The 27884-nt window shown below is 31.2% G+C and overlaps 1 protein-coding gene across 3 annotated transcripts; it reads left to right on the top strand.

Moving 5' to 3' along the window:
• Window positions 1-1950: 1950 nt before the first annotated feature.
• On the top strand, window positions 1951-27048 carry LOC107453297 (cyclic GMP-AMP synthase-like receptor). Of its 3 annotated transcripts, none has more exons than XM_016070070.4 (7): window positions 1951-2094; window positions 11293-11590; window positions 14806-14988; window positions 17151-17312; window positions 19536-19670; window positions 22722-22856; window positions 25347-27048. In XM_016070070.4, the coding sequence occupies exons 2-7, from the start codon at window positions 11318-11320 to the stop codon at window positions 25521-25523; spliced, it is 1065 nt and encodes a 354-aa protein (XP_015925556.1). In that variant the 5' UTR covers window positions 1951-2094; window positions 11293-11317; the 3' UTR covers window positions 25524-27048. The 3 variants fall into 3 exon arrangements, with proteins under 3 accessions (XP_015925556.1, XP_087009128.1, XP_015925555.1); XM_016070069.4 differs by lacking the exon at window positions 1951-2094 and adding an exon at window positions 5834-5954; XM_087153002.1 differs by lacking the exon at window positions 19536-19670 and having other exon boundaries at window positions 1956-2094.
• The last annotated feature ends 836 nt before the right edge of the window (window positions 27049-27884 follow it).

Here is a 27884-nt window from a genome sequence, read left to right as displayed (position 1 = left end):
CCGACTTTCTGCGCTTTACAAGTAAATGAATTTCAAAAATACTATATCGCGATACATCGCTAAATCGCGATGCAAAACTAACGATGCATCACGATATTAAAATTTCTTATATCGCCCAGTCCTAGTTCTGGGCAAGCTTTTATTTCTTTGTTGCTTAAAGAATAGTGGTCCCTAAAATTTGCGGAGAGTTTAAAAGCAAATAGTTTTACATTTCAAGTGATTTGTTACATTTTTTTAATTAAGTGTTGTAAACTGGCAACACTATGTTGGAAAGAGTAAAAAAAAAAAGAAAGAATCTTGCTTTGTATTCATGAAACATTATATAAGTGTTCCAATGTACCTTACACCTTTTTTATTGTTCATTAAACTAAAAAGAACTAGTCAACAATAAATGAATCGGTACCTGGATTTAATTTTTTTTATATATTTTTGTAATAACAACAAAAATAACCTTTTTTTTATTAAAACAATTTTTGCTTTGAAAATGGCAATGAAACTTTTTGGGGGTTTCTAGTCATTTTGGATGTATGAAAATTAAATAAAAAATGCATGTTACGTACATTCTTTATTATACTTAAAGGAGAAATTTTAATAAGAGCCATACAAGAAGCTCACGATTGTTCTTAGAATCATTTTTATGATAATCCTTGAAGTTAAGATTAAATTTAATTAGTTATATAGAAAAAATAGTTAAAATTAATTAGTAGTAATATTATTGAATTTTTTTGTTTCTCGTTTTAAATAGTTAAGTAGATAAATGAGGGAAAGTAAGTGAGAAATATGATTTAATAATTATTGAGGTTTTCCAGTAAGAAACAAAATCGTCAATTTTCTACAAATAATGAAATCTGTAACAAAATAAGAAGTTTTATTTTTCAAAATAATCTGAAATAAATTTTTATTTACTTAAGAAAAAAAAATATTTTAAGATTTTCTAACACTTAAATGATAGTACTAAATAAATAATGCTTAGAGATCTAAGTGGTAAAATATTACTTGATTGAAAAATTTGATTCATTTAAAAATATACAGATTGTAAATAAACGCAACATATTTCTAGCCCTCAAAATGGGCTCCTATTTTTGATCGTTTGTAGCATGTCGACTGTTGTCTCCATTTTGTATATTTTTAAAGCGAATGAAGTTTTTCAGTAAAGTAATACTTAAATTAGTAATTGTTTATTAACTTAAGAGTTTTTTTTAAACAGTTTCTCGCATGCATATTATTAATCCTTTTAAATTTTTTCGTTTCGTTTGTGGTCTGTCTTTGTTTCACAAAAAAGGTTTCCACTTTCTTGGTTTTAATTATTTATACAAATATTCATGTATGATCGTTTAATATAAAATGAAAACTTAATCATATTATTAATAAATTACTTAATAACATCTACTAAGAAGTTTTTTTTTAAATTTTTTGCTTGTCATTTTTTTTACGTAAAAGAAGATTTCAATGATTTTTAAAGCTTTAATTATACATGCAGAAAATAAATTAATTCTGATGGTATACTATAAAATGTAGTGTTATTAATAAACTAGTAAATCACATTATTAAATGTTTATTTTTTTAATTGTAGTCTGTGGTAGTTTCACAATAAAGGAATTTAAACTATATTTCATTACAGTGCACGTAAAGAGATAATAATTGTGAATTCATTTAGAAAAAAAAAATTACAAAATAACAAAAATACAATTTCTTTTCCCATACTATTTTTTTAATCAGTTTTCGTAACCCTAATTATTACAGAAAATTAGAATAATATCAAAAAAGTTATAATAATGTAATTCTGATTCAGAAAATCCTCATTTTGGAATTATTAAAAAAAAAAAAAACAGTTCAGAAACATTAAATATAAATATTGCTGTATGAAGGAACGTTCTAGTTTATTCCACTCATAAATTTTCAAGGATAGACATCTTCGTCAGCAATACGTAAGCCACGCCACCAGAAACTGAAACTGAAAAGGGAAAGATACCGAACAGAAACTTTTAGCTGGTTGTTACTCTCTTCTGCATTTTTACTCTAGATTGATTGAATGCTGAACGATATTCTACTTAAGAGTAGACAACACAAATAGTCGATACAATTTTCCAAAAAGTAAGTCTTTAAATTTTTATATATTTTATGTTTGTTTAAAAAAAGATAGGGGATTATTGGAAATAAAAGATGAAAAAAAACTTAATCTTATTGCTAGCAAACGATTATTCGTGACCTCACTTAGGGCATACCCCATTTTTTTGTGAAAAGTATGATTTAAAAGAAAAATTATTAAAAACTTCTACCAACTTTAATTTTTTCAGCCCTCGTGAAATGGTATTTGCCTAAGGTTTCAAGTAATTGTATTTTTTTTAATAAGGTTTCAAGTAATAGTATTTTTTATAAGGTTTCATGAAATAGTATTTTTTTTAATAGGGTTTCAAGTGATAGTATTTTTTGTAAGGTTACAAGATATAGTATTTTCTTAATAAGGTTTCAAATAATGTCATCTTTTAAAAGGTTTCCAAGAAATAGTATTTTTTTCAATAATGTTTCAAGTAATAGTATTTTTTTATAAAGTTGCAAGAAATAGTATTTTTTTAATAAGGTTTCAAGTAATGGTATTATTTATAAGATTTAAAGTAATAGAATTTTTTATAAGGCTTTGAGAAATAGTATTTTTTTAATAGGGTTTCAAGAGATAGTATTTTTTATGAGGTATTAAGAAATAGTATTTTTTTTAATAATGTTTCAAGTTATAGCATTTTTTTATAAAGTTGCAAGAAATAGTATTTTTTTATAAGGTTTCAAGTAATAGTATTTTTTCAATAAGGTTTCAAATAATAGTATTTTTTATAAGGTTTCAAGTAATGGTAGTTTTTTTTATAAGGTTACAAGAAATCGTATTTTTAATAAGGTCTCAAGTAATAGTATTTTATAAGATTTCAACCAACAGTACTTTTTATAAGGATACAAGCAATATTTTTTAGAAAAAAAAGTTTCATAGGGCCACAGGAGTGGGATCTTGCGTTGATGTTGTTGGTATTAACCGTAATTTTTCCATTTTTAATTATTGAGGTATTTTTCTCCGAAATTTTATTTTATTATGAAATGTTATTTTCACATTTTGATTTTTAACTAATTTATTCGTGCATGAATGTTACATCTAGCTATATTTATTCATGTTTTACCTGAACCCACGTATGCTTCGCGATTTTTGGAAATAACTATTTCTTTTAAAAAGAAAAAAAAAGTGGTAGCACAAGTGTTTCAACATGAGGATCAGCTGAGCCAAGATAGCTCTGTCACGTTATCGGTTGCGCCGACTTCAATCGCTAAAGCGCCAATTGTTTAAACTTTCAATTTAAACGAAACACATGTTGAAATGAACTCGGGAGATATAAAGCAAATTTTTAGAATGTCGTAATTTTACAATTTGATAGGAACTCGAGCCATTAAAATTTAGCCCTAACACGTGAAAATCCGGCTTTAGGGGCAGTGCCGGATTACCCATTAGGCCAGACTAGGCCATGGCCTGGGGCCCCCAATGATTTGGGGCTCCCTTAAAATGGTTTTTTGAAAATAAATTTAAAAAAATCAATTTCAAATATAGATTAATAAAATGCGATAATTTTTTTTATATAATGTTAATTTTATTTATTACTTATTAAAATTTAATTTATTATTATTTATTTTAATTTTAAATATGCTTTCTTAAATGAAAAGATATATAAATACTTTTTTATTTGAATAAGTAAAAAATATACGAAAAAAAAATTAATCTAAGGGTCCCTAATTTTTGAATGGCCTAGGGCCCTGCTTACGCTTAATGCGGCTCTGTTTAGGGGATAAAAATATTGTGCAGAGTATTCACTTTCTTTCCTTGGCGCACTGTACTTAATTTTTGATATTTTTCAATGTCACCGCGATTGTTTAGTCATCGGATGTTTTTTCTCAAGCGATGTTTTGACACGTGATCCAATAGTTCTGATATAATTCTATATCCGATTTTTTTTCCGAAAGACAAATAAAGCGCACGACTTTAAATGAGCAACACTTCCGGCATCTTCCAAGGTGAAGAACGAAAGTTCAGTACCTGCCGTTCGAAAAAATAAATAAATAAATAAATAAAAGCATTCCCACGAGACATTGCAGAATCAGTTGACTGAAAAAAAAATTCCATATTGTGAAATAAAAAAATATTTGAAAAATTAACATTAAAAATTATGATTTTTGGGAAAGTGTAGCACATGGATTTTCGAGAAAATGTAGCCTTGTTAAATTTTTGACCAAAACGAAGACAATTTTTTTCTAACAATTGCTATTCAAATCTTTTTTGGTGAAGTATGCAAATCGCAATGAAATCGGTGCAAGCCGTGATGGCTCAGGGGATAGAGCGTTCACCCTCCAATAAGGTCAACCGGGTTCGAATCAAAGCGATGGCCGGTCGATACGAATTCCGCATCCGGCTTGCACCGGCCGCAGTACTGACGCAAAATATCCTCAGTGATGGACGGATCATGGGTTAGAGTCCGGATTAGTTTCATCAAAAGTCCGCCACGAAGGCAAATTTCTCCCTATACTTGATCCAAGAGAACCTTTATCTTCGTGATTGGGTTCGAAATTACAAGGCTACGGAGTTGAACATTAGTAGTGAATTATTTTCTGACTATTGTAATTATTTTCTGAGTTAAAAACATCCTATATTTTCCTTGTGAAATTGTTTCCTTTTATTAACTTTGCACCCCTACTGAAGATGCGACATCAATATCTCTTCTGATTGTTACTGTTTATTTTCTTTGTAATGTTTGTTCGCATTTAGTTTATTTCTAAGTAGCACTGTTTTCTGGATTTCATATTTAATATTCTACCTATTTGTTAAAACTCTAATTTGAAAATTTTGAATATGTTTGCTCATGTAATTGAACTGTTACGCTCGCTTCGAACTTTCGGAGTGCCCCCGGATGCCCCCTTTTGGGTCAGCTGTTCAACAACGGTTATGAAATATAAAATAAAATTAAATCGGCGCATAAGTAATTCAGGGTGCGTAGCGTTTCCAAAAAGTACTTAAAGGTGCTTATTTTTGATTTACGTATTTTTAAAAGCTCTTAAAGGTTCTTTTTTATTCGGGTTTTGTAAAAAGTGTTTAATTTTCTATCTTTTAAAAAGAGATTTTTTCTTTGCTGTGTCGATTGTCGTTCTAAATTACAAAAATTGCACGATTTTCACAATTTTCTCTGCAATATTTATCAGAATCTACTTATTTTATCATGATTATGTAACGTTTTTAAAAATGTTTTTGAATTTTATTGATTACATGTTTATAAATTAAGAACTTTAAACGATAAAAATTTTTTTTGTTATTACTGCATAAATCCTAATTATGACTTTTTTTTTGGAAAGTGATTAAAAATATTTTTAGAGTGCTTAAAAAGTACTTAAAAGGTGCTTATTTTTTGTCGAAAAATCTGGTTACGCACCCTGTAATTGAGAAATGTCTATCCTACTTTAAAAATACAGGTCAAATATCTCAATCCATCAGCAAAATTATATGTTTATGCATAGAAATTAAATTTTTGTATCTGATTTTCTAAACGTAATTTATTGTTAACACTTATTTTAAAGAATATAATTTTGTTACTTTTCAGAACGTGTAAATCTTATCTAAGTTACGCTGTGTTTTATTTCCTCACTCGTGAAAGAATGCAATTAATGATAATAAAAAAAATGTGGATAACAATAAAGCTACATACTATTTAAATCACTTTACTCATAAAGGGTAAATTCCCTATCTTTATTTGCGTTAAATTAAAGGGAAATTTCCCTGATTTCTATTGATTAAATTAATATTAATCATGTCACGCTATCAAGTAACCGATAATTTAAGAGTCGTCGAGGTTTCCAAAATAAAACATTTGAATCGGAACTAATTTCTGACAATTGTTTCTTTCCTTTGGAAAAAGAGAGATATTAAATCTTCGGTATGTAAAATTATTTCATTTTTTCTTTCAAAGATATCTTTCTCAATTATTTTAGTTTCGCTTTTTGAAAACAAATTAGTAAAATGTTTTGATATTTTGTTTTTAGTAGTTTCTTAATATAAGTTGCTTATTATTAAAATGTATTATTCAATTCCTACTATTAGTTAACACTCTCCCTATATCTTGTTCAAATTTTCAATCGTTAATAAAATACTTTTTATTCAACCACTCAAGTTCAAATATTTTTTTTAAAATTTGTAGTGGATGACACTTGATATTAATACAGTTTTTTCAAATATTAATTCATTCATTAAATAGGGATGAGAGAAAAACGAAATGGAATTTTCTGATTGGTTAAGCTTAGTCATTGTTTTAAATTTTGGTATAAGCGATTCAGTTCTTCACATATTTTAAAAATAACATCAGTGATCATTTCTAGCTTATAGCTCCATTTGAACAAAAAAATAGAATAAGGCGCACATTTAAATATTTAATTGGGTATAATATGAAAAAAACACAACTACTTCGATTTAGTAGGAACAACATATGACGCAATGCTAAACGAATGGAATTTAGTTGTTGTTTATTTAGTTATTGTTATTAGTAGTTGTTGTTATTTGTTTTAGTTGTTGTTGTTTATTTAGTTGTATTTAGTTTCAATAACTTTTCTTTATAATGCAATAAAATCTGGCGAGCAGCTATTTAAACGATCGAACACTTCGTTTGTTTATTTGTGGCTTGAAGTTAGGCTCGCAGAAAATGCCGTTCATGGGTTAAATTTAGTAGGAACAACACAACCTGTGACGTAGGCTATATTATACCCAATTGTTTTATATTCGCTGTGTCAGATAGATTTAGAGCCCCTGTATTAGACAAAACTCAAAGACATTTTCAAATACATCAAGTTCAAATACATTTTTTTAAACTTGTAATTTTTCACTTGATGTTAATACGGTTTTTTCAAATATTAATTCGTTAATTAAATTTAATTAATTAATTTTAGTTTTATATGAGAGAAAAAATTGTAATTATTTCATAAAAAGTACCTGAAATAAAACTTTTCTTTGTTTACCTAAGTAAAAATTGATTTAAATTTTTTTTTTCTATATTACTTGTAATCAACATGGATGTTTTATAATATACGAAATATTTTAACTGTCAGAAAAACTACAAACGTTCTTTTAGCTGCTAGGATGCTCTAAATGTTCGGTTTCTGTTCGTTATTCGATCTCTGGTCGAATATTCCTTAAAATGCCGAATACCACATTCATTATTCCGCCTAGCGAATGTATATGAACAAAAGTAAGTAATTATATTGATACAAAAATTTAGTTACAATATAAATAAAGAAATAAATATAATTTGTTTAAAAAAAATTAATTAAAATAAAATCAAAAAATATGTTTTTCAGGTAGATTAAATTAGAATTAAGAAACATATTAAATTCTTTGATTAAGTTAGGATTAAGAAACATATGATTAAATTCTTTGATTTTTCTCTGTGGGTACCAGTTTCCCCCCCTATTATTTGTACACAACGGTCAAAAATTTCAATATAACATCGTAAAGTGCTTCTTTCTCAGACTTTTTTTCAAGACGTTTATAATTAGAAAATAAAGGTAATGATAAAAATCTAATTAACTATAATTTAATAATCTGTTCATATGCAATCATTTTTCATATGTAATAACTAGAGCCCGGAAGTTCAGTCAAAATGCCATAAATGCCCTTTTCTGCCTTTTTTAAACGTTTTCTTCTGAAAATGCCTTTTTCGTTCCTTTTGTTCATAAATGCCTATTTCTGTCTAATTTAAAATTTTTATGCAAAGCTTTTTGTGCTTTTGACCGAGCATAAACGCAAAATGAAGAAATTTTGAAGTACAGAAATGGTTGACAGTCATCCAACGTATTGTAATGCATTTATAGAGATTAGGACTTTATTCCTTTTGTCTTATTCATATTTTCTCTCCGTCTCTTCGTGGCGTCACCTTCGTCGTGGCGTCAGAAAACGTGGCGTCACCTTCGCCCGATGCGCTTTGCAAGGAGAGAGAGAAAGGGAGTAAAAAGATTGGAGTTATTTTTACTTACAGTCAATAGAATTTATTCTTACTTGCGGCCCATATAGCCTACACCATCGAATAACTCGTATGCTCTCTTATCTACAAAACGAATTCACCATGCTGGTTGAGCACATTGTAGCAGGAGCACGAAAAAGTTTTCTAGTATACTAGTTATTTCTAAAATGCCTGAAGTAAAAGCCTGCACAAGCAAAAAACTGGACAGTTTTGTGAAAAAATTTGGGTCGGATGTGTTTTCTACTGATGGGAGCATTCTGTTTTGTAAGGCATGCGAGAAGTCAGTAAATTTTGAGAAGAAGTATTTTATATCTCAGCACTTGAAGAAATTTAAGCATAAAACAGCAAAAGATAAAAAAGATGGGAAAACATCGACTCTGATTCCCACCTGTTTTCAATTATCTTCTCGACAATCGGAATTTGCAATGGATTTATGCAGATCATTTGTAGATGCCGGCATTCCGCTGTGGAAACTTGAAAAAAGTATACGAGCTTTTTTCCAAAAATATACGAATTAAAGTGTGCCCTGTGAATCAACTTTAAGGAAAACTTATTTAGATGACTGTTATATCGAAGTTCTTAAAGCTATTCAAAATGAAATCGGAACGAAAAACACATGGCTATCTATAGATGAAACGACAGATGTAACTGGACGATATGTTGCGAATGTTATTGTTGGTGTTATGGACCCATTTGAAAAACATAAAATCTTTTTGTTGACATCTGAACAGTTGCAAAAGACTAACAGTACTACAATAGCACAGTTGTTCACTAATGCACTGGCTTTACTTTGGCCAAATGATACTGAGCATGAAAGAGTGCTATTATTTCTTACAGATGCAGCCTCCTACATGAAAAAAGCTGGAAATGCCTTAAAAGTTTTATTTCCTAATATGATCGTGCCTTGCTCATGCATTGCACAGGATAGCAGAGGAAGTAAGAGATCTCTATCCTGAGGCAGACTCGCTTGTTTCTAGTGTGAAAAAAGTATTTGTGAAAGCCCCTTCAAGAGTTCAAGTGTTCAAAGAAATTGCACCAGACATTCAATTACTTCCTAAACCGATCCTTACGAGATGGGGAACATGGATTTCAGCAGTCTCATACTACTGCACAAATTTTGAGGAAGTTACTCGAGTCCTTACCAGTTTTTCGGATGAAGAGGCAATATCCATAAGAAAAAGTAAAAATCTGCTTAGCAGTTCTAAAATTAAAAATAAACTGACTTTTATTTCAACTTATTTTGGGAAGCTCCCTGGAGCTATTGAACACATGGAAAAAAGAAATATGTCTTTGTCCGAGTCACTAAAGATTTTCGACAATACTATTGAAGAACTAATGTCTGTGCCTGGACCATCTGGTGACATAATAAGGAAGAAATGTGAAAACGTCATCTCTGCAAATACAGACTTTGAATGCATCAAGGACATTGCAAAAGTACTTTCTGGTGATTCGACCTACCATGGCAAGTTGTTTTAGGTACGCGCCCATAACTTCTGTCGAAGTAGAAAGATCCTTCTCCTTGTTTAAAACTATATTGACTGACAGGAGACAAAATTTCTCTTTCGAAAATTTGAAAAAGCATCTAGTTGTGATGTGCAACAACAACCAATCATCAGAATAAATCTGCATACAATATTATTGTAAGTACGAGTTTTCAATTTTTATTTCGCACCTACGCAGTTGAGTTTTTTTTTGTGCAATTATGTCCACTTCTTTTGTACTATTGCTACGACAGTCGAGTGAAATAAATATATGTAGGTATACCGGATACTTCTAGCAACTTTTTTTATACCTTGGATACCTATATGGGCTTTTAGGCATTACCAACTACCATTTTGCTCCAATTTTAAGTGCCTATTTCAAGCTTTTTAAATGCCTTTTTGCCTGCCTATTTTTGCATTTTTTATTGCCTGAAATTCCGGGCTTTAGTAATAACTGATGAACCTGTGAAATCAGGTTATAGAGAATGTTTTTCCGCTTATAGCATAGGTTATTTTTTCTACACATCAAGCAAATTGACTTATTTCTGGTATAAAATATTTCAGCCAATTTTAACTAAAAGTATTACCGAATCATATATGAGATTGATTTTATGAGGTGTAAATAAGGTTGAAATTTTGGTTTATGGAAGAGGTTATTTTTGGTGCAAAACACAACCTCATTTTCTACCATAGGTATATATTTTTTTTTAAACCTATCAACCTTAAAAGGTTCCGCAATGGAATGATCACAAAGACATGGTTCCCAGTAAAACACCGAAGTCAAGCATCACTGGCTGCGGTCAGTAAGCGGGTGGGTGACCACTTTGACCAGCCTACGACCGAGGGTGCGTGGTATTGGTCCTCGTTAAACTGTTCTACCGTAAAGTGCTCGACTTCGAGCGCATGTTATCGTGTTACCAAAGCGGGGAGTCATCCCCTCTGTAGAGGATCAAATTTGCGATAGCATGTCTTCGGACCATTCTCAGGGATGTTTTCCAAACCGTCGCCAATAGCCCATAGTGCAGCTCTAGTGCGACGTAAATTAAGTATCTACCTACATACCCAACTTACATACCAAAAATACCTTATTATATTTGTAATTTTTTTTTTGTAAGGGAATAATTTTTAATGCCGTGAATTTTTTTTTTTATATTTAGTATTATTTATTATTCTTTTGCTATTTCGGTAATTAATTTTGAAACAAGACATAAAAATAAGAAATTTTGTGTTACACAATTAATCAACACAATTGCATATAATTGAATATTTGAATTGCATATAATTGAATATTGAATATAATTGAATATAATAAATTTATATTGTGTCCACGCCGACCAGCTTGTGTAGGGGTCAGGGAACTGCCCTTCCATTAGAAAGTTTCTGGGTTCGAATCCCGGGCAAGGCATGGATGTTCTTTCATTCTCTGCACTATCTGTCCTTACTGTGGGAGCAACGTTAACTCACCTAATATGGTTCCCCTGAAAGAATGGTCAACAAATCTGCTCTTCAGATGCCTATATGACCTAGGTCATTCTCCTGGTGGGCATTGGAGAAAAAAAAAATATTGTGTCCACTCTCATTTATTGAAACTTCAAAAACGGAATATGCTTGTTCAAATAAATTACGCTTTTGAGTTATTTTTACACAATTTAGATTATTATGTGCTCTAATTATTTAACGTATTCGAAGTGTGTGCTCAAAATCACTATTTGTTTAATAAATCATTGTTATTGTCTTATCAGTTGTTAAATAACCTTTAAAATTCTTGTTTTTTTTATTTTAAGGTGAATTATACGCTGCTTGTAAAACATGTGGAATCCAGACAGTGGTATTTTCATCCTAAATGAAATATTAGGAAAAGTCAAGTTAGATGAGGGGCTCGTAAAAGAGAATAATAAAGTTCTACGTGACTTTTTGGATACTTTCGTTCCCAAAATGAAGGAAGTTGATAAAGTGTTTGATTGGTTGTATAGAGAACCCTACTACACAGGAAGTTTTTATTCAGATCTTCGAATTTCTCAACCTGATGAATTTGATATTAACTTAATAATAGATATGCCTTTTAAAAACGGTGAATTTTCGGTAAGGCTCAATATAATATTCTAAATGTTAAAATTTATTTTTCTTCTGCCATTCGTAATTTTTATTGAGGAACCCAAGTATTAAGACGCCGACCGGCCTGTGTAGGGGGCTGGGAACTGTCCTTTCATTAGAAAAGTCCTGGGTTCGAATCCCGGGCCAGGCATGGATGTTTCTTTCTCTCTCTGTGTGTTCTATGTCCTTTCTCCTTTGTGTGTGAATGTGACCCGCCCTATGAATGGGTTGTGGTTGTGTGAATGGCGTATCAGAAGTCGAATTCCTGGCCATAGATGGCGCCACTGAAAAACAGGAACAATCGCACCCCCACTGCCTAAACAGGCATAAGACAAAAAAAAGTGCTAAGACTGTTTTTTTTTTTTGGAAAGTGAAAATATACCATTAATAATGCTAAGCAACGTGAAAAAAGCATAAATATTATCACATAGAAAAGCAGGCATACTATAGCTTCTGTTCCTTCATCAGTTCGGAAGACATTGAAAGAGGCGGAAAACGAGAAAAGCAGGAGAAAATTACGAACGAGTTTCAACAAACAAGAATAGGGGCTAGGAAACCATCTATTAAATAGTGCTTTTAAATTTCCAAAAAAAGAGATGAGAATTTCACTTTAGTCAAGTTGTAGTTTGTGAACACGTTTATCTTACCTTCAAAATCATAAATCAGAAAAAAAAGAAGAAAAAAAACTCGCGGCGTAATCTGAAATAACTTTTCCATCATATTAAAAATTGCCATGACAGTTTATTGTACTGGGCATGGGATTTCCCTACAATCAGGCACAGTTACATCTGAGCATCTCGTACTGTTTAAGAAAAGATGAGGAAAAAAAATACGAACATAGAAATTCTTTTAACCTTATTTAAATAAAAACGAGAAACTTTTTCTGTTAAGTAGGAATTTTCTTCTTTAACTCTAAATTACAGTGCTTCTTTATGTATAGATAGTTATACCTATGTAAGGATTAACGAATTCAAATACCTTGGCACTGTTGTTAACGACACTTAGAGCAGAAATGAAGAATCGAGTCAAAATAGCTTTTAAGTGTTTCTTTGGACTGAGGAGACAATTACGATCGAATCTTCTCATCCGAAAAACAAAATTAAAACTCTATAAGACACCCACACTTTCTGTTCTGCTTTGTGGAATCGAAACTTGTTCCCTGAATTCAGATATACAGCGGTCACTGGACACCTTCGAAAGAAAGATCCTCTGAGCCATCCTTTGGCGGAATTAAAGAAAGGGGATGCTGGTTAACCAGATATAACTTCAAGCTCTACCGATTCTATAAGCAGCCCCAAATTATTCGAATAATCGGCAGTAATAGGCTGATATGGCTGGGCCATCTATGGAGAAGCCCTGAAAATCTATGTTTCCATGTTATTTTTATATGTTATTATATTGTGTTATTTTTCCATGAGAATCGTCACCTTTAAGAACCCCGAGGGGTCACGTCCCAGAATTAGACCCCCTAATAGATGGCTCAACGACATCGAAAATGACATGAAAACCCGAAAGATCAGAATTTGGAAGGGTGTTACCTTGGATAGCAGCCGCTGGCGTGTGTCAGCTGTTGAGGCAGCTAAGGCCTTCAAGGAGCTGTTGCGCTGACAAAGATAATTAATTAAATCATTAATTTTGTGTTATCTATAAAAGTGATTTATAGTCTCGCCAATTGTCTGTCCATTTCAAGTAAGTATATTTGCTTTTGTTTATGTATGATTCAATCAAATTGTGAATTTTATTCAGCAAAATGGGACTTCATCCCAAAAATGTATGTTTGTGGAGCCCCTGCTTTTACTTTGATTTTGTTGAAGATTGACCTAGTAGCAGACGATTATTCTCAGCAAAGAACATAATTTAAATTGCTGCTGAAAATTAACGAGTATTATTTAATCAGGTTGGCAAAAGCGCGAAATTAAAAAAGGACATATTGTATTGGTGGTTCACGTTTTCTCGTTTTTTGAAAGAATTCAGGAATTTTTTTTCTTCCTTTTAGTTGAAGTTCTTTTTTGTGTTTTTTCTCACAAGGTGAGATTTTTTCGTTTAAATAAAATAAAATTTTATTTGTTTTTTGTTTCGCAATATTTTTTCTTTGCTACATTTATGTTATTTTATTTAGTAGGGGAGAGTGGGGTCAATTGTAACATTTTTTACTTAACTATTTTTAATTAACAAAAAATCCAATATATTATTAGTATTAATTGACAGACGAATAAAGTAGACTATTCTCTACTAGAAAATAAATATATACCTTATTCTAAATGTTATTATATTAGTTATTAACAATTTTTGACAGTCGTGCAGTTGTTACAATTGTCCCCACTTACGGGGTCAATTGTAACAGTTCATAAATTCAACTAAAACATAGTCAATTATACATATTATCATAGTTGTGATATATTTTTTTATTGATCAATATAGTAGTGATATTTTAGGAGGAAAAATAGTAAAAATAATTATGAGCAGAGACCTAAAGGGTTAAACTTTTAACTTTAAGGGGTTAAAAACTTTAATTTATGCTGTGAAAGGGAACAAATAAAATAATGCACATGCAACATAATATGAATGGTATAGGAAACTATTGGTGGTTCTTAAAGAGTTAAGTAATGGTTTGTAAACATAAGATTATTTATTTTCAGCTGTTACAATCGCCCCTTTACTTATTGTTACAAACGTCCCCATGACGCCATTTCAGCTTCATTTGTTAAAAACAATGCTAGTTAATTAACAAAACTAATTTTTTTTTACTGAAATGTTAATTAAGGTGTTCACTTACATATTCGGTTAATAATTTTTATTTGTTTAAATAAAATTACTTTGTTACAATATAATATTCTAATACCAAAAAAAGTACTTGCGTAGCGTGAAAATATCTTTCGTGATGTAACTCTTTCAAAAGTACATAAAAATGGTTGCCAGCAGGTGTGTACATGTAGATTTATTAAATACACCTTGTGCGCCACCTAGGAATCAAATCTAGAACCCGACACTCGAAATTTTTGCTCTGTTACAATCGTACCCTGTTACAATTGACCCCACTCTCCCCTACTTAAGATAAAAGGTTTTTTTATTCTGGTAACTGCAACAGATTTCATTTCTTACAAGAATTTAAAAAAAAGGAATGTTATATATCAATAGCGATGATTACGGAACATCCTTTTTTAAAAAAAGTAAGAAATGAAAAGATGTAAACATTCTTTCAGATAACGTCTCAACTGAATGAGCCGAATTTTGTGAAGTATCAATCAGATGTACCTAAATCCGGACACGGCGGGACCGTTTTGTTTGAAAACAGTTATTTAATATCCGATCTGGCTCGAGCATGGTTTCAAAGCATCATAGACAGAGCTCTTGAATCATACAATAGACCAAGCACAATTAAAAGGGTAAGCTTTGTTTCTCCATTTATTCATTCATCAATTAATCAATCGTTCTATTAAAGTGAAACAACTCAATTTATCTATAGACAGAACCTGACTAAAGACCTGTTTACACGGTCCAAGTTCTTGAATCCGAGAAATTGGACGGATTTCTCTGTCCATGAAATTGGATGATTCGTCGACACTATCCAAGTTCTTGAATGTCACTGATTCGTTGAAAGAAAAACTTGCGCATTGTTCATATTCAACATTATAAAATAATACTTACATAAGTTTAAAATTACTAAATAAATTCAAATAAAATCATAATAACACAAATAAACCGCAACAGATCAATTTATTTGGACTAAAATATATGAAAACAGGCAACAAAATGACATAATTTTCTGACTGCTTGTTGGCGTCACAAAACCTAAGGCGTTGATTGGTTAAGGGAGAAAAAACTTGGATGGAAAGTAGAACATGCCCCACTATCACTACATTAAATATTTCATAAATTTGATATTTCTTTCTTTTGAGTGAATAATTTGTCCCTTTGGAGACATTTTGGTGGAATAACAGCTGTTTTTAAATTTAAAATATATTTAATTAGCCAGAGAGCAGATCATAACGAGAAGCAAGTGACTAAAAATAATTCACTGTTTGCGTTTGGCACGCGTTAAGGGTTGTCTCAATTTCAAGATATGTTCTTTCCCTCGCTGAAATGAGCTCTGCGTTCGAAGAGGTGGAGCCACGTGCCAACTCCTGGTGAACGAACTATATATATATATATATATATATATAGTTTTATCGACAGCATTTCGACATCTTCGTTCTCTTTAGGACAATGAAAACTTTTCGAATGTAATTTCTGATTGAAAACTTCATTCACATAAAAAATATACAATTACGAAACAACAGTCGACATGTTTCAAGCGCTGCAAAAATAAGCACCCATTTTCAAGACGTGAATGTAAAGAAACAAAAAGATATGTTTTGTTTCTTTACAGTCATGCCTGGCAAGTCTTGAAAATGGGCGAATATTTTTAAAGCGAAAGAAGTTTTCAATCATGTAATATCTTAATGCTTCAATTTCTTGGGATAATTTATTCAACATTCAAACATAAAATTCACGTCTCCCAAATAGATTTTTTATAGTCTTAAAATCCCTGAATGGGCTGCCAAAAAACGAAATTTTAATTTTCAAAGCGCTTTGGTGGGTTGAAACACCTAAAGATGAAAATTGATATAATTTTTTTTTAAAAAAAGGCTGATTACGCATCGTACTCAAAATTTATAAAAACTGATAAACTTCTACTTCCAATTTTACATAAAAAAGATTCCTTCACAAAAAGTTTTTCTCTGGAGTTGATGATGTTTTTTTATTTATAAATATATTAAAAGACAAGTTTTTTTGTTTTGTTTCGAAGAACATATTCACATTTGTTTTGCATTCATCAGAAATACTCACATTATTAGGAATAGTGCGGAAGAAATGAAAATTTAAAAATGAAATGTTTAAAAAATTAGAATTAGAATGAATGTTTAAAACTGAAAATTGATATAAAATTTTTTAAAAAAAAGTTGATATCTTTTTGTTTTGCATTGTACTCAAAATTTATAAAAACTGACAAAATTCTACTTCCAATTTTACATAAAAATGGTCCCTTTACAAAAATTTTCCCTGAAAAACCGAGTTGATGATGTTTTTAATTTATAATTATATTAAAAGACAAGTTTGTTTTGTTTTGTAAAACATATTTATATTTGTTTTGCATTAATGAGCAATATTTACATTATTAGGAACCTGGTCGAAGGAATCCTATTTTTCATATAAATAGGACCTTAATTTTTCAAAATTTTTAGCAGATTTTTCCCAGTTTGACAGAAACAGTACCGTCATAAACGGCCTGAAATAACGCCTGCACTAACCAGTTGATAATAAGTTCAGTTAATCTCATTTCGTGTTTGTATTAATTTACTTAACTTGCCTAAGTTCTTTACGTACTAAAAATGAATTATTAGCAAAACAATTATTCTCCTTTTCATTTATTGACTTCCTTGTTTCAATTTTGGTTCATACCTGTTTTAGTCCCTTTTTTAAAATCTTGAAATACGTATGGGAGTTCCGTTGCTTTTGTCTGATGCATAGGTTTAAACTATTTTTACAATTATTGCTATTTTTATAGGTATTGGTACGACAATCAGGTCCAGCCCGGACTTTAACTTTAGTGAAAAATAATAATGCAAAGATTGATGTCGACCTTGTTCCAGTCATTGGTTGTACTCTAAATATGTCTCGCATTAGCCTGGACAGAAGAGTCGAAGCCAAAGTTGGAAGAAATTTACAAGTAAAAAAAAAATGAAAAGAATACTGTAAATTTTATATTTTAACATACTTAGTGGTTTATCCAAATAAAAAGTGATAGCTTTAGAACTACAGGATTATGAAGGACAGTAAGAGGAGTGCATTGAAAACTATGTATAACTGAATAAGCAGTTCACATGACAGTATTTATGGTGAATGTAAAGTAGTGCTCGATAGATAGCGTCCAAAAAAATAGAAAATAGTGCGAATTTCAGTGGCAGTAGATGATTGAAATATTCTTTTATACTCTGACAGAGGGCTACACAGTCTTGACTTATTGATTATCACTAATCATTTTATCAACGGGAGAAATGAATTTAGCGGAGGGTTTTCTTTTGGTCTGTACTTTTTGTTAATAATACGGGCGTTTCAAGGTTACGCGATTTCCACTCTCTCTACACTTTTCTCCTCTCTATTACCATGTTTTCGGTAAATCCAACTTCTTATTAAAATGTAAAGCAAGATTTGCCGGAACCGCGGAAATGTAAAGGGAAAAGTGTGGGGGGTGAAGAAATCATTTAACTTTGAGTCTTGATTCTATTTACAAAGAGTAAAGGCATATCCGATATTGGTATACGCAACTCATGTAAATTATTTGGGAATAGCCGTTTTTTTTTATAACCGACGTTGAACAACCGACCCAATTTTTGGGTTTACGACTACTAATGTTCAACTCCGTAGCCTTGTAAATTTGAACCCAATCCAGAAGACAAGGGAACTTCTGGATCAAGTATTGGGAGAAATTTTGCCTTTGTGGAGGACTTTTTGATGGAACTAACCCACATTTGTGTTATATGGTGGGGAAGACCACGAGAACCTCCCTCGCTTAGCCTGATGGTAAGGGGACTCTAACCCATGATCCGTCTACCACTGAGGACGTCAGCACTGTGGTTAGTGCAAGCCGGATGCGGTATTCGTAGTCCTAGAAGGTGTTCGACCATTAGACGATAAACGTCCGCATTTCGTTCACCTTTTCTCATTAGAACTAGGCGTAGTTCTGGAAGCATCCTTGTTAGTTCAGCATTTCATTCACTTTCAATACTCTTATATGCGAATTAAAGTTACTCAATTAAAATAACTGCTCTTACTTTCATTTGAAATCCTGAATAGTGGCGTTGCTATCGTAAGTATATTTCAAATTCTATGACGCTAGTCTTCTTTTTATTTGGGATACCCATTTCGCTCTTGGTTAAATGAAATCTTTAACAATAATAATATCTCTCGCAATGACTTTGTTTGCATCTCGTTGTAAGCCTCCCAAGTTTGCATTTGAAGCAATTTTAAAACCAATACTTATTTTTAAATATTCCATGCAGACTTGTTGATAAGGTATTAAAGTATCAGATTCTGGACTTGGCAAAATCGGTACGGTTTTCTGTCCCTAATCATTTAGTCAAAATTTTCAATGCTTTGTTAGTCAATTAGTGTAACTACTCTACACAGGTGTTTTATTGAGAAAGGTTTCTATGATATATTAATGAAAATAGTGGTAGGAAAGCTACAATAAAAGCAGAGTATGTCATTTGTCTTTTGAGAGAAATCTTTACTAGCAATCAAGGCCGGATGGGGCCCTAGGCCATTAAATTTTTTGGGCCTTTACATTAAATTTTTTTCTCGTATATTTTTTATTTATTCTAATATAAAAGTATTTAGATATCTTTTCATTTAAGAAAGCAAATTTAAAATAAAAATAAATAATAATAAATTAAATTTTACTTTATTTTGTTAAATTAGAACTAAAAAAATTATCTTAATATTTATTTGAATTGATTTTTTTTCAAAAAAAATAATTGTTTTTCTTAATTTTTTAAAATTTACTTTCAAAAAAATATTTTTAAGGGGGCCCCTAATCATTGGGGGCCCAGGCCATGGCCTAATGGGCCCTGCTAGCAGTTTGATTTATCAATGAAAAACATAAACAGGAATAAATCAAACTATTTTATGTTATTTATATTTTATAAATGTTGAGCAAAAAAAAAATTTTTTTTTCTATTTTAAATAAGGTGTTCGATAGTATTCTATATTATAACTTAATGAGAAATTTATAGTCGCTTAAGTACTTTAATTTTTTTTCTACAATATTCACACATTATTAACCAAATATTTTCTTTTTCATTTTTAGAGATTTAATGCATTCCGATGTCTCTTAGGTAATAAAAGCTCTTTTTTTTTTCAAACCTAAAATTTGCTTGGCTTATGTTTGTAGGCGTTTCTCGTACCTAAACCACCTAATCCATTATCTGCCGAAGCTAGACTAATGTGGCGATGTCATTCTCCGAAACCCGAAGAAGATATTATGTACAACGTAGGCTGTGCCAAATCAGTTATAAAGCTACTAAAGGTACATTTTTTTTAATGGCACTCTTTGTTATTCCAAATTTGACAAGTATTTCTCAAAGTACGTAAAAGAAAACAATGCGCAAATAAAAATAAAAAATGCTCTGCGAAATAACTTGTGAGCTAAACATGGGAATTTTACATACTGAAGATGCGATTTTCATGGTTTAATAAAAGCTCTTAAGATATTCTAATTATTTAGTGTGTTTCTAGAAAATTTAAGTTACAAAATCAGATTCCAAAAAGGTAATTTCTCTGGATAAACGTACCAATCCTTTTGGCAGATTTGGATTTTAGAACTTTGAGGGATGATCAAACTCAATTTAAAAACAAAATATCGTTTAAATAAAACTTCTTATCGGTAAATAGAAAGACTAAAAAGTTCCATTCCCCAAAATTGTTTTGCATTAAAATCTCAGTTCTCAACGAATGTTTTCGTTTTTTTTTTTCCATAAAAATTTCATTTTTTTCCCGCTTAGAAAATTTACAGAAATAGAAAGGTCCACTAAGCAATAATATAATAGTAGTTAGATGGCTGAATTAGTTCGTCTCTTGAATAAATTTTAGCACTAAAATTTATATTGCTTATGCATTTTTTCTTAATTTATTTTTACTGTTTACCTTATTAACAAAGATTTTTAAAGGCAGTTTTGTCCCTTCAAATGCAATCAAATACACTGGTGGACAAAATTAAGAGATGGAAGGCATTTTCGTACATGAAAGATACCCGCACACCGCTCCATGTGTTTGACAATGGTTCCGTGAATGCCCAGGGGTACGGGAAGGAGGTCCTAGAGCCCTATGTGCGTCTTTTCAGGGGCGCTGTTGGCCCTGAGTTCATTTTTATGGACGACAATGCGCGACCACATAGGGCTCTCATGGTTGATGAGTATCTGGAAAGCGAGGATATTCAACGAATGGATTGGCCAGCCTATTGAACATGCTTGGGATGCTCTTGGGAGAGCTATTGCGATGCGCCACACCTCCCGCCAGAACCATTCTGGAGTTAAAAATTGCTCTAGTGGAAGAGTGGGAGGGTCTTCCACAAGTCCTCCTTAACTCCCTTATTAACAGCATGCATACTCGTTGTGCATGCTGTCTGTCTGTCAGGGGTGACCATACACCATACTAGAGGCATCACACACTCTACAAGCCTCACTTTTAGTGTCATCTTTTATCCTTAAAATTCAGACTTCATTGGATTTATTGGCAATAGGTCTTGCCAATGAATGGCACTTTCATTTTTGTTTTGCATACTTTATTATCATGGAATAAGCTATATCCATACCAAATTTCATTTATTTATATTCAGTATTTTTTGAGATATTTGGGAAAATGTCTTCCAACTCTTAATTTTGTCCACCAGTGTAGCTAAATTGTCAAGAACAAATGTGAACAGACAAACAAACAAACAAGGAGACAAAAAAAAAACTTCCCTATGATATTTTCCCACGTCAAAACGTTTCTCAATAATTTATTCTAAGATTTAGTAAAAGTCAAACACGTACGTTTTTTTTAAACAATAAAAACTTCACTTTATTTGATGCGTCACAAATACGCAGTCGATGTATATAATTGCTCATCTCCGAAAGAATGTTTTATTTTTATTGTTTTTATTGACCCTTAAAATTTCATTATCAGTGACGTATGTTTCACGCGGATTAAAAAAAAATTACTATCCTAGTAACAGTAGATTACTTTTATACTTATACACTATTAAACAAAATTTATTTTAGATTCTATTTTGCAGTAAAGGTAAGGTTATGATGATAAGAGCGCACAGACAATACCGAGGTGCAACATATTTTAATATATTTTTCTAATAAAATAAATGATATATCCGTCGTTCGTTTTGTGTCAGCGTTTTATCACAAAATATGTTATTATCGCAGGTTTAACACTTCCTTCTAGTTTAGTGTCGCTGAAATATAAATTTTTTGTTTAAAGCTTATGATTAGAAGCCAGGTTTGAAATGTTTTAATTTTAGTTCAGTAAAATTAAGACTTCTTCTCCGAAAACTTAATACACAAATTTTTTTTTTCATACAAAACTTTATCATTTTATTATAAATGATAAACATATCTCTGAACACTCTCCTGTATGCTTTTCTCTTTTTTTATTTTATAACTGTCGTTAAACAGCCGACCCAATTTTGGATTTACAACTACTAGTGTTCAACTCCGTAGCCTTTTGATTTTGAGCCCAGTGCTGAAGACAGGAAAACTCATAGATCAAGTAGTGAAAGAAATTAGCCTTTGTTGAGGACTTATTGATTAAACTACCCCCCCCCCCGCATCTCCTTTACGTGGGGAGGAAAACCACGAGAACGTCCCACGGTTAGTCTGACGGCAAGGGAAATTCTAATCCATGATCCGTCTACCACTCAGGATATTTCCCTATTTTTTGACGGAAATAGGGATGGTCTGAAGAGGAGAATCGAATATCTTTTGGACAGGCAAGTGATGCATTGTTTCAGATTTATATTTTGACACTCAATCGAATAAGATCAATCCTGAAACAATTGATAAGGTCAATCTATTCTCCAAATCAAACCAACACCATTTCCCTCAAAAAAGAAGAATCGTACGGAAAGGAGTAGGAAAATTTTCATGATTCACTTTTCATAACATTTAAAAAAAATTTCATCAAAAATATTTTTTGACACTATTGGGTATTACTTTTTCCATAAAACTGTGTCCTTATTTTTTATCTGAATCAGAGAACGATCAATCACCATTTCAGTACCCTCAGAGGTATAATTTGTTAGTTATGGGAACGTGGAGGACTTTGTGACCTGATAGATTTAACGTGCACCAATTCTTCGGCCGGCTGGATTTTAACTCCCGTTCATACTCCCCAGTCATATTCCGTTCGCATAAACGATTTTTTTTTTTGCATGCTGTATGACTTGCCCAGATACACACTGGCAAGCATACAATTTCAGCTTTTTCCCCCAACGGATTTAGAAACAATCGTTTGTTAAGTCATTGTCTTTTTTGTGAATTTTTGTGTAAATTAGAGCAAGGCAACATAATAAAAAAAATGTTCTTTGCAGCTGCTAAGAGATAAAGAGAAGTGGTCAATATTAGCCTCATATTATTTGAAAACTGTCGTAATGTGGATGATTATTGAAAACAGTGGAACATCCGACTTTTGGAAAGAAAATCATATCGTAGAAAGATTTTTTGAAGTATTATGTTTTTCTTAATATTCACATAGACTTTTTACATTTACAGCTGAAGATTTTGGGGCAATCTAGCAATAAGCCACCTTTATCAAAAGGATGTCTAAATTGAGTAAGTGGCCTCACGAAAAAGATTGCAGAGGATCAAAAGTGTGATGGTATGTCTTCGGATCATCTTCAAGAATGTCTCCCACACCGTCCCCGATAACCCATTGCGCAGCTCTAGTGCGACGTAAATTAAAGTACCTAGCTTTTTCAAAAGCCGGTATTTTTATACCAAGTAATTTAATATACTATAATATGTTTCTGAAATTTCCCCTACTGCCCGGTGTTGCTCAGTCTTTTTGGCCCTGCGACCCCGTAAACTTGTTAAATAAAACAATAGTAAGTATAATAGACAGAAAAGCCTTACGAATATTAATTTCTTTTTCGACCTTTTTACTTTATAAAAAAAAGGCTAGGTGGCGCTAAAAACTATGTACAGGAATCGTCTCATATCACTTGAATACAATTACTTTTCTATCATTAAGTCTCGGGAGAACAAACTTTTAAAGGAAAAAAAAACTCACCCTATCCCTTTACTTGTTTATATCACAAGACGGAATGTAATTAGCACTACTACTGTAATTTCTTTGAAAGTACGTGTTTTTTGGAACAGTTTTTTTTTTTATGACCGCCGTTGAACAGCCGATTCAATTTTGGGTTTAGGACTACCAATGTTCATCTCCTTGGCCTTGTAACTTTGAAACCAATACAGAAGACTAGGGAACTCTAGGATCAAATATTGAGAGATATTTGACCTCCTGGAGATCTTTTTGATTGAAATAACACGCATTTGCGTTACATGGAAAGGAAAGGCAAGGGGACTTAAACCCATGATCCGTCTACCACTGAGGATATATTACGTCACTGTGGTCGGTGCGAACTGGGTGAGGAATTCGAATCGACCAGCCATCGCTGGGATTTGTTCAAATCACTAGATGGAGAGAGCTCTATCCCCTGAGCCACAACGACTCTTTTTTTTTAGTTGTTGTAATTTATGTACGTCACACTAGAGTTGCACAATGTGCTATTGGCGACGGCCTGGGAAAAAATTCTAAGGCTGATTGGAAGACATGCCATCATAATTTTGATCTTCTGAGAAGTGCCCCTCCCTTCGTATTAAATAGCTCAAAGGTCTACACGCGAAATCTATTTCGCTTGTAGACACTTACGGTGTACACTTTACGGTAAAACAGTGCATTTTGATCAAAGTGATCGCCCTTCGCTGCCAGGGACAACCATGTCCTACTATCAGTCCACAATGGGGGAGAATTTTTATTTTTATGTGTATGTTACTTTTACTTTAATGACCCTCCCTAGGTTTGTGAATACCAGATTGGATAGTACTGCAATGGTCCAAAACATCTTGCGGCGTACAAATACAATGTTTTTTTTTTTTTTTTTTAATCAGACAACCTTCAAAGAACGTTTTGAAATTGTGGCTTATAATTTTATTGCCCCAATCGTTTCAATTTCAATTAAATAACTTCTCATTACTTCTGTTGTTGTAAATGATATTTGAATCGAAAGTAAAGGGAACATGTTACGTAAAATTTTGAAAACAATCAAGTTTCTAGGTTTGAAGACTTGCTGATGACGGCTTTAAATATCAAATATTTATTTTCCAAAATTTGTATTACTAGCTGATTTTAAGAGAACAACAGATATATAAACAGTTTCCAGTTTTATTCCGTGCATTACTTTTTATTATATAAATGTTGAAGTTGATGTTTTAAAATTAAATTAAATATTTCTCTTTTAACTAATATATGCTTATCAATTAGCTCATATCTTGTTGTTTTTTGTTTACTTTTTCCAATATATAATAGATAAATTCATAACATATATATAAATATAAATTTATAACTTATGTAATATATAGATATAAATGCATTACCTATTGGCACTGACGTATGAATTTATACGTCATAAGTATGAATTTTCGAGCCACGGTGATTTAGTGGATAAGGCACTGAACTGTTATTATGAAGAACTGGGGTTCGATCCTCAATGGCGGCTTGAAACCCACCCAGCCTTAGATCGACGGGATTAATGACGGAATTCAAGACGGCCTGTGCACAATGCTGACCACATAGTCACAATCATGACATTGGGAACGAAATTATAGTGACCCCTGGTCAACTCGGGGGGTTGCAAGAGTGCTTTACTTTTTTTATTCATGGATTTATAAATTCATTTTTTTCTCAAATTAGATTATTAGGGAAACCAAATATTTAAAAACATTGTTTGAAACAAAACTGTGCAAGGCTTTATTTTGGTTAGCTATATTTTCCAAAGTGATGTTTCTAAATTAATTAGTACGTCGCTGATTAGAATCTTCTACAAACCTCTTCAATTAACTAACGTTAATATTTTGGCTTTGAGAGTTTGAACTCCTTGATATTAATTTTACTTATTAACACATGAGTCACTTATTAATTTATTTCATTCTAGGCACTCGAGAAACTAGCCGAGTGTGTGGGACGGAAGAAAATTCCATACATATTCAATACTGACTGCAACTTGATTGAAAAGATCGGTCATCAGGAAGCATATGATATCAGCAATCGGTTGAATAGTTTCATTCGAAACATAAATCGGGATAGAAACTACCTAAGAAGAATATTTTGAAAAAGTTTTTTTTTGTTATCCTTAAATACATCCAACAAAAATATTCATACTCTATTCTTAAAGAGATTTTGTTAGTTCTTTTTTTTTTTTTTTTTTTTTTTGCTGGGACAACTATACTAAAAATTTTGATACAATTATTTTAATATCATAAAATTTTCCAGCTAATATATAGATATGTAAATTTATTATTTACATAATCAACATAAATCGAACATTTTTAGCGAATACAGGGTGTCCTAAAATGACCACCCTTATTACATATATTTTTGGAAAGTTATTAAAAAGTTTTCCTAGTATACACAGTAGGGCTAGTAATTTAATGAGAAATAAACATTATCGTATTCTATAGGATGACTAGTGAAGTAAAGAATATTAAAACCAGTTTGATTGCCTAAGAAACAATTGAGGACGTTCGATTCCTCTTGCGTTCGAAAAGGGTTTGATGTTTTTAGAATTTATAATATTTGACGTTTATTGATGTTTGTATGAATTTATAATATTTGACTATTATACTTAACTAGCAAGTCAAAATGTTAATTATTTATAAATTCATATACTTGAACTTTTTCAACTGAAATTTTCGAACTTATAAACTTTGTCACCAATTTAATAGAGTTTTGGAAATCAAATCATTTTACTCATAAAAAATTAGTCGTTTGGGTAATTTGCGGTATGTTTATGTATGTTTTTTGTTTATAGAAGGTAAATGTTACTTGAAACTTGGAAAAAGTTATTGGCATCCCAACGGTATAAAAATTTTTAACTTTTTATATTAAAAGAAAAAAGATCAAATTTTAACTACTTTCCCTAAGCTAAGTATTTAGTTATACGGAAAGAAAATTATGTTGCAGTATTATTTTAATGTTTGTTTAATTTTTAACTTTGTGTTTTGTGTAATATACTTTTACATAACTATAAGTATTACTTGGTAACAGTTTTATAATGTAAAAAGATACTTAAAATATCTGCTCTTAATAAAGTACTTGTAATAATGCTGATATTAATTGTCTATCTATCATAATATTAATGACCTTCTAACTGAATTTTATTGTTCCAGATATTTTGATTTTTAATAAATGAGATTTTATAGAAATTAAAAAAAATCTTAAGCATTAAAAAAATAACTTTTTGAAATTATAGTTTTTTTTAAAAAATGTTTATATTTTTGCAGTTTGTATTCAGAAATAAATCTTATTGCAACTTTCTATTAATATTTCAAACGCAATTTAAGAAACCTCACTTATTGAATAAAACTTTGATACTTCTTCACTATGCCGATTAATTCATTTAATAGAAATTAATTGTGCTGAAAGTTATGATAATAATATCATAACTCTCAGCTATGCACATAATTTGTTAATTGTGCATAAAATTTCTCTTCGAATTTTATGATTTTGTGTATTAAAGAAGAAAAAATGCTGTATTAATATCTATGTTCTTCTAAAAAAAATAAGTATTGTTTGTTCATCTTTTCTATAATCACTTATAAACTGTATTACTCTATTATTAAAAATTTGAAACTATTTTTAATAGTTATTTTATTTGGGGAATTCCATGCTTTATTTATTGAAAAACAAAAATAAACGTCTTCGTAAATTAAAACACATTTAACATTTTATATTTATAACAACGACTTTATGGATACTCAAATCTCACGAAATTTTCTTTGATGGAAACGTTTTCCCGGTATATGCTCCGAGCAAAATTTCCGTCTAAGTAACAAAATAACTGTAATCATTTCTTCAAGGAAACAAATTTCGTCAAAATGAAAGAAATATTTTGTCATAATATTTTTTTCAAAAAAAAAAAAAAACGAATCTTATAGCGCCTATTGCATTTTAACTTTCCATAAATTACACTCGTGCCCGAAACGGGATTCAAACCCGTGATCTTCCTACTACTACGATCCCAACTTTTTCACCATAGAGGCCGGTCTGCTTGTCCGTCACTTTATTTTCTATCGTCTCTAGTCTTCATTCTTCTAATAAAACTTCCACAACAATAATCTTTCGAGTTGAGGAAATATTTTCGTCATACTTTTTATTTCGTCATACGTCATTTGAGAGTTCAAGTGATTTCGTGACGAAATAATTTTCAAAATTAACGAAATAAAGCTCAAAGATTCCTGACTCGTCGAAATGTAGAATTCGATTTCTAAGAGTGCAATCGACCCTCGATATTAATAACTAAAATTTTCGAAGCACTGAAAATTTGAGCTATCGAAAATCAAATATTTTTTAGAATTTAGTGAAAATAATAACTAAGCTGCATTTTACAAGTTTTATGACACGTATATTTACTTAAATACGTTTACTTTACAGGGGTCTGTTTACAAGAAATTTGGGTCCGTTAACGGCCCCT

Source organism: Parasteatoda tepidariorum, chromosome 10 (assembly GCF_982258835.1).
Source record: "Parasteatoda tepidariorum strain Cologne lab strain chromosome 10, Ptep-v5.0, whole genome shotgun sequence".
In the NCBI taxonomy this organism is placed as follows: Eukaryota; Metazoa; Arthropoda; class Arachnida; order Araneae; family Theridiidae; genus Parasteatoda; species Parasteatoda tepidariorum.
This window is presented reverse-complemented; position numbering and strand designations above follow the sequence as displayed.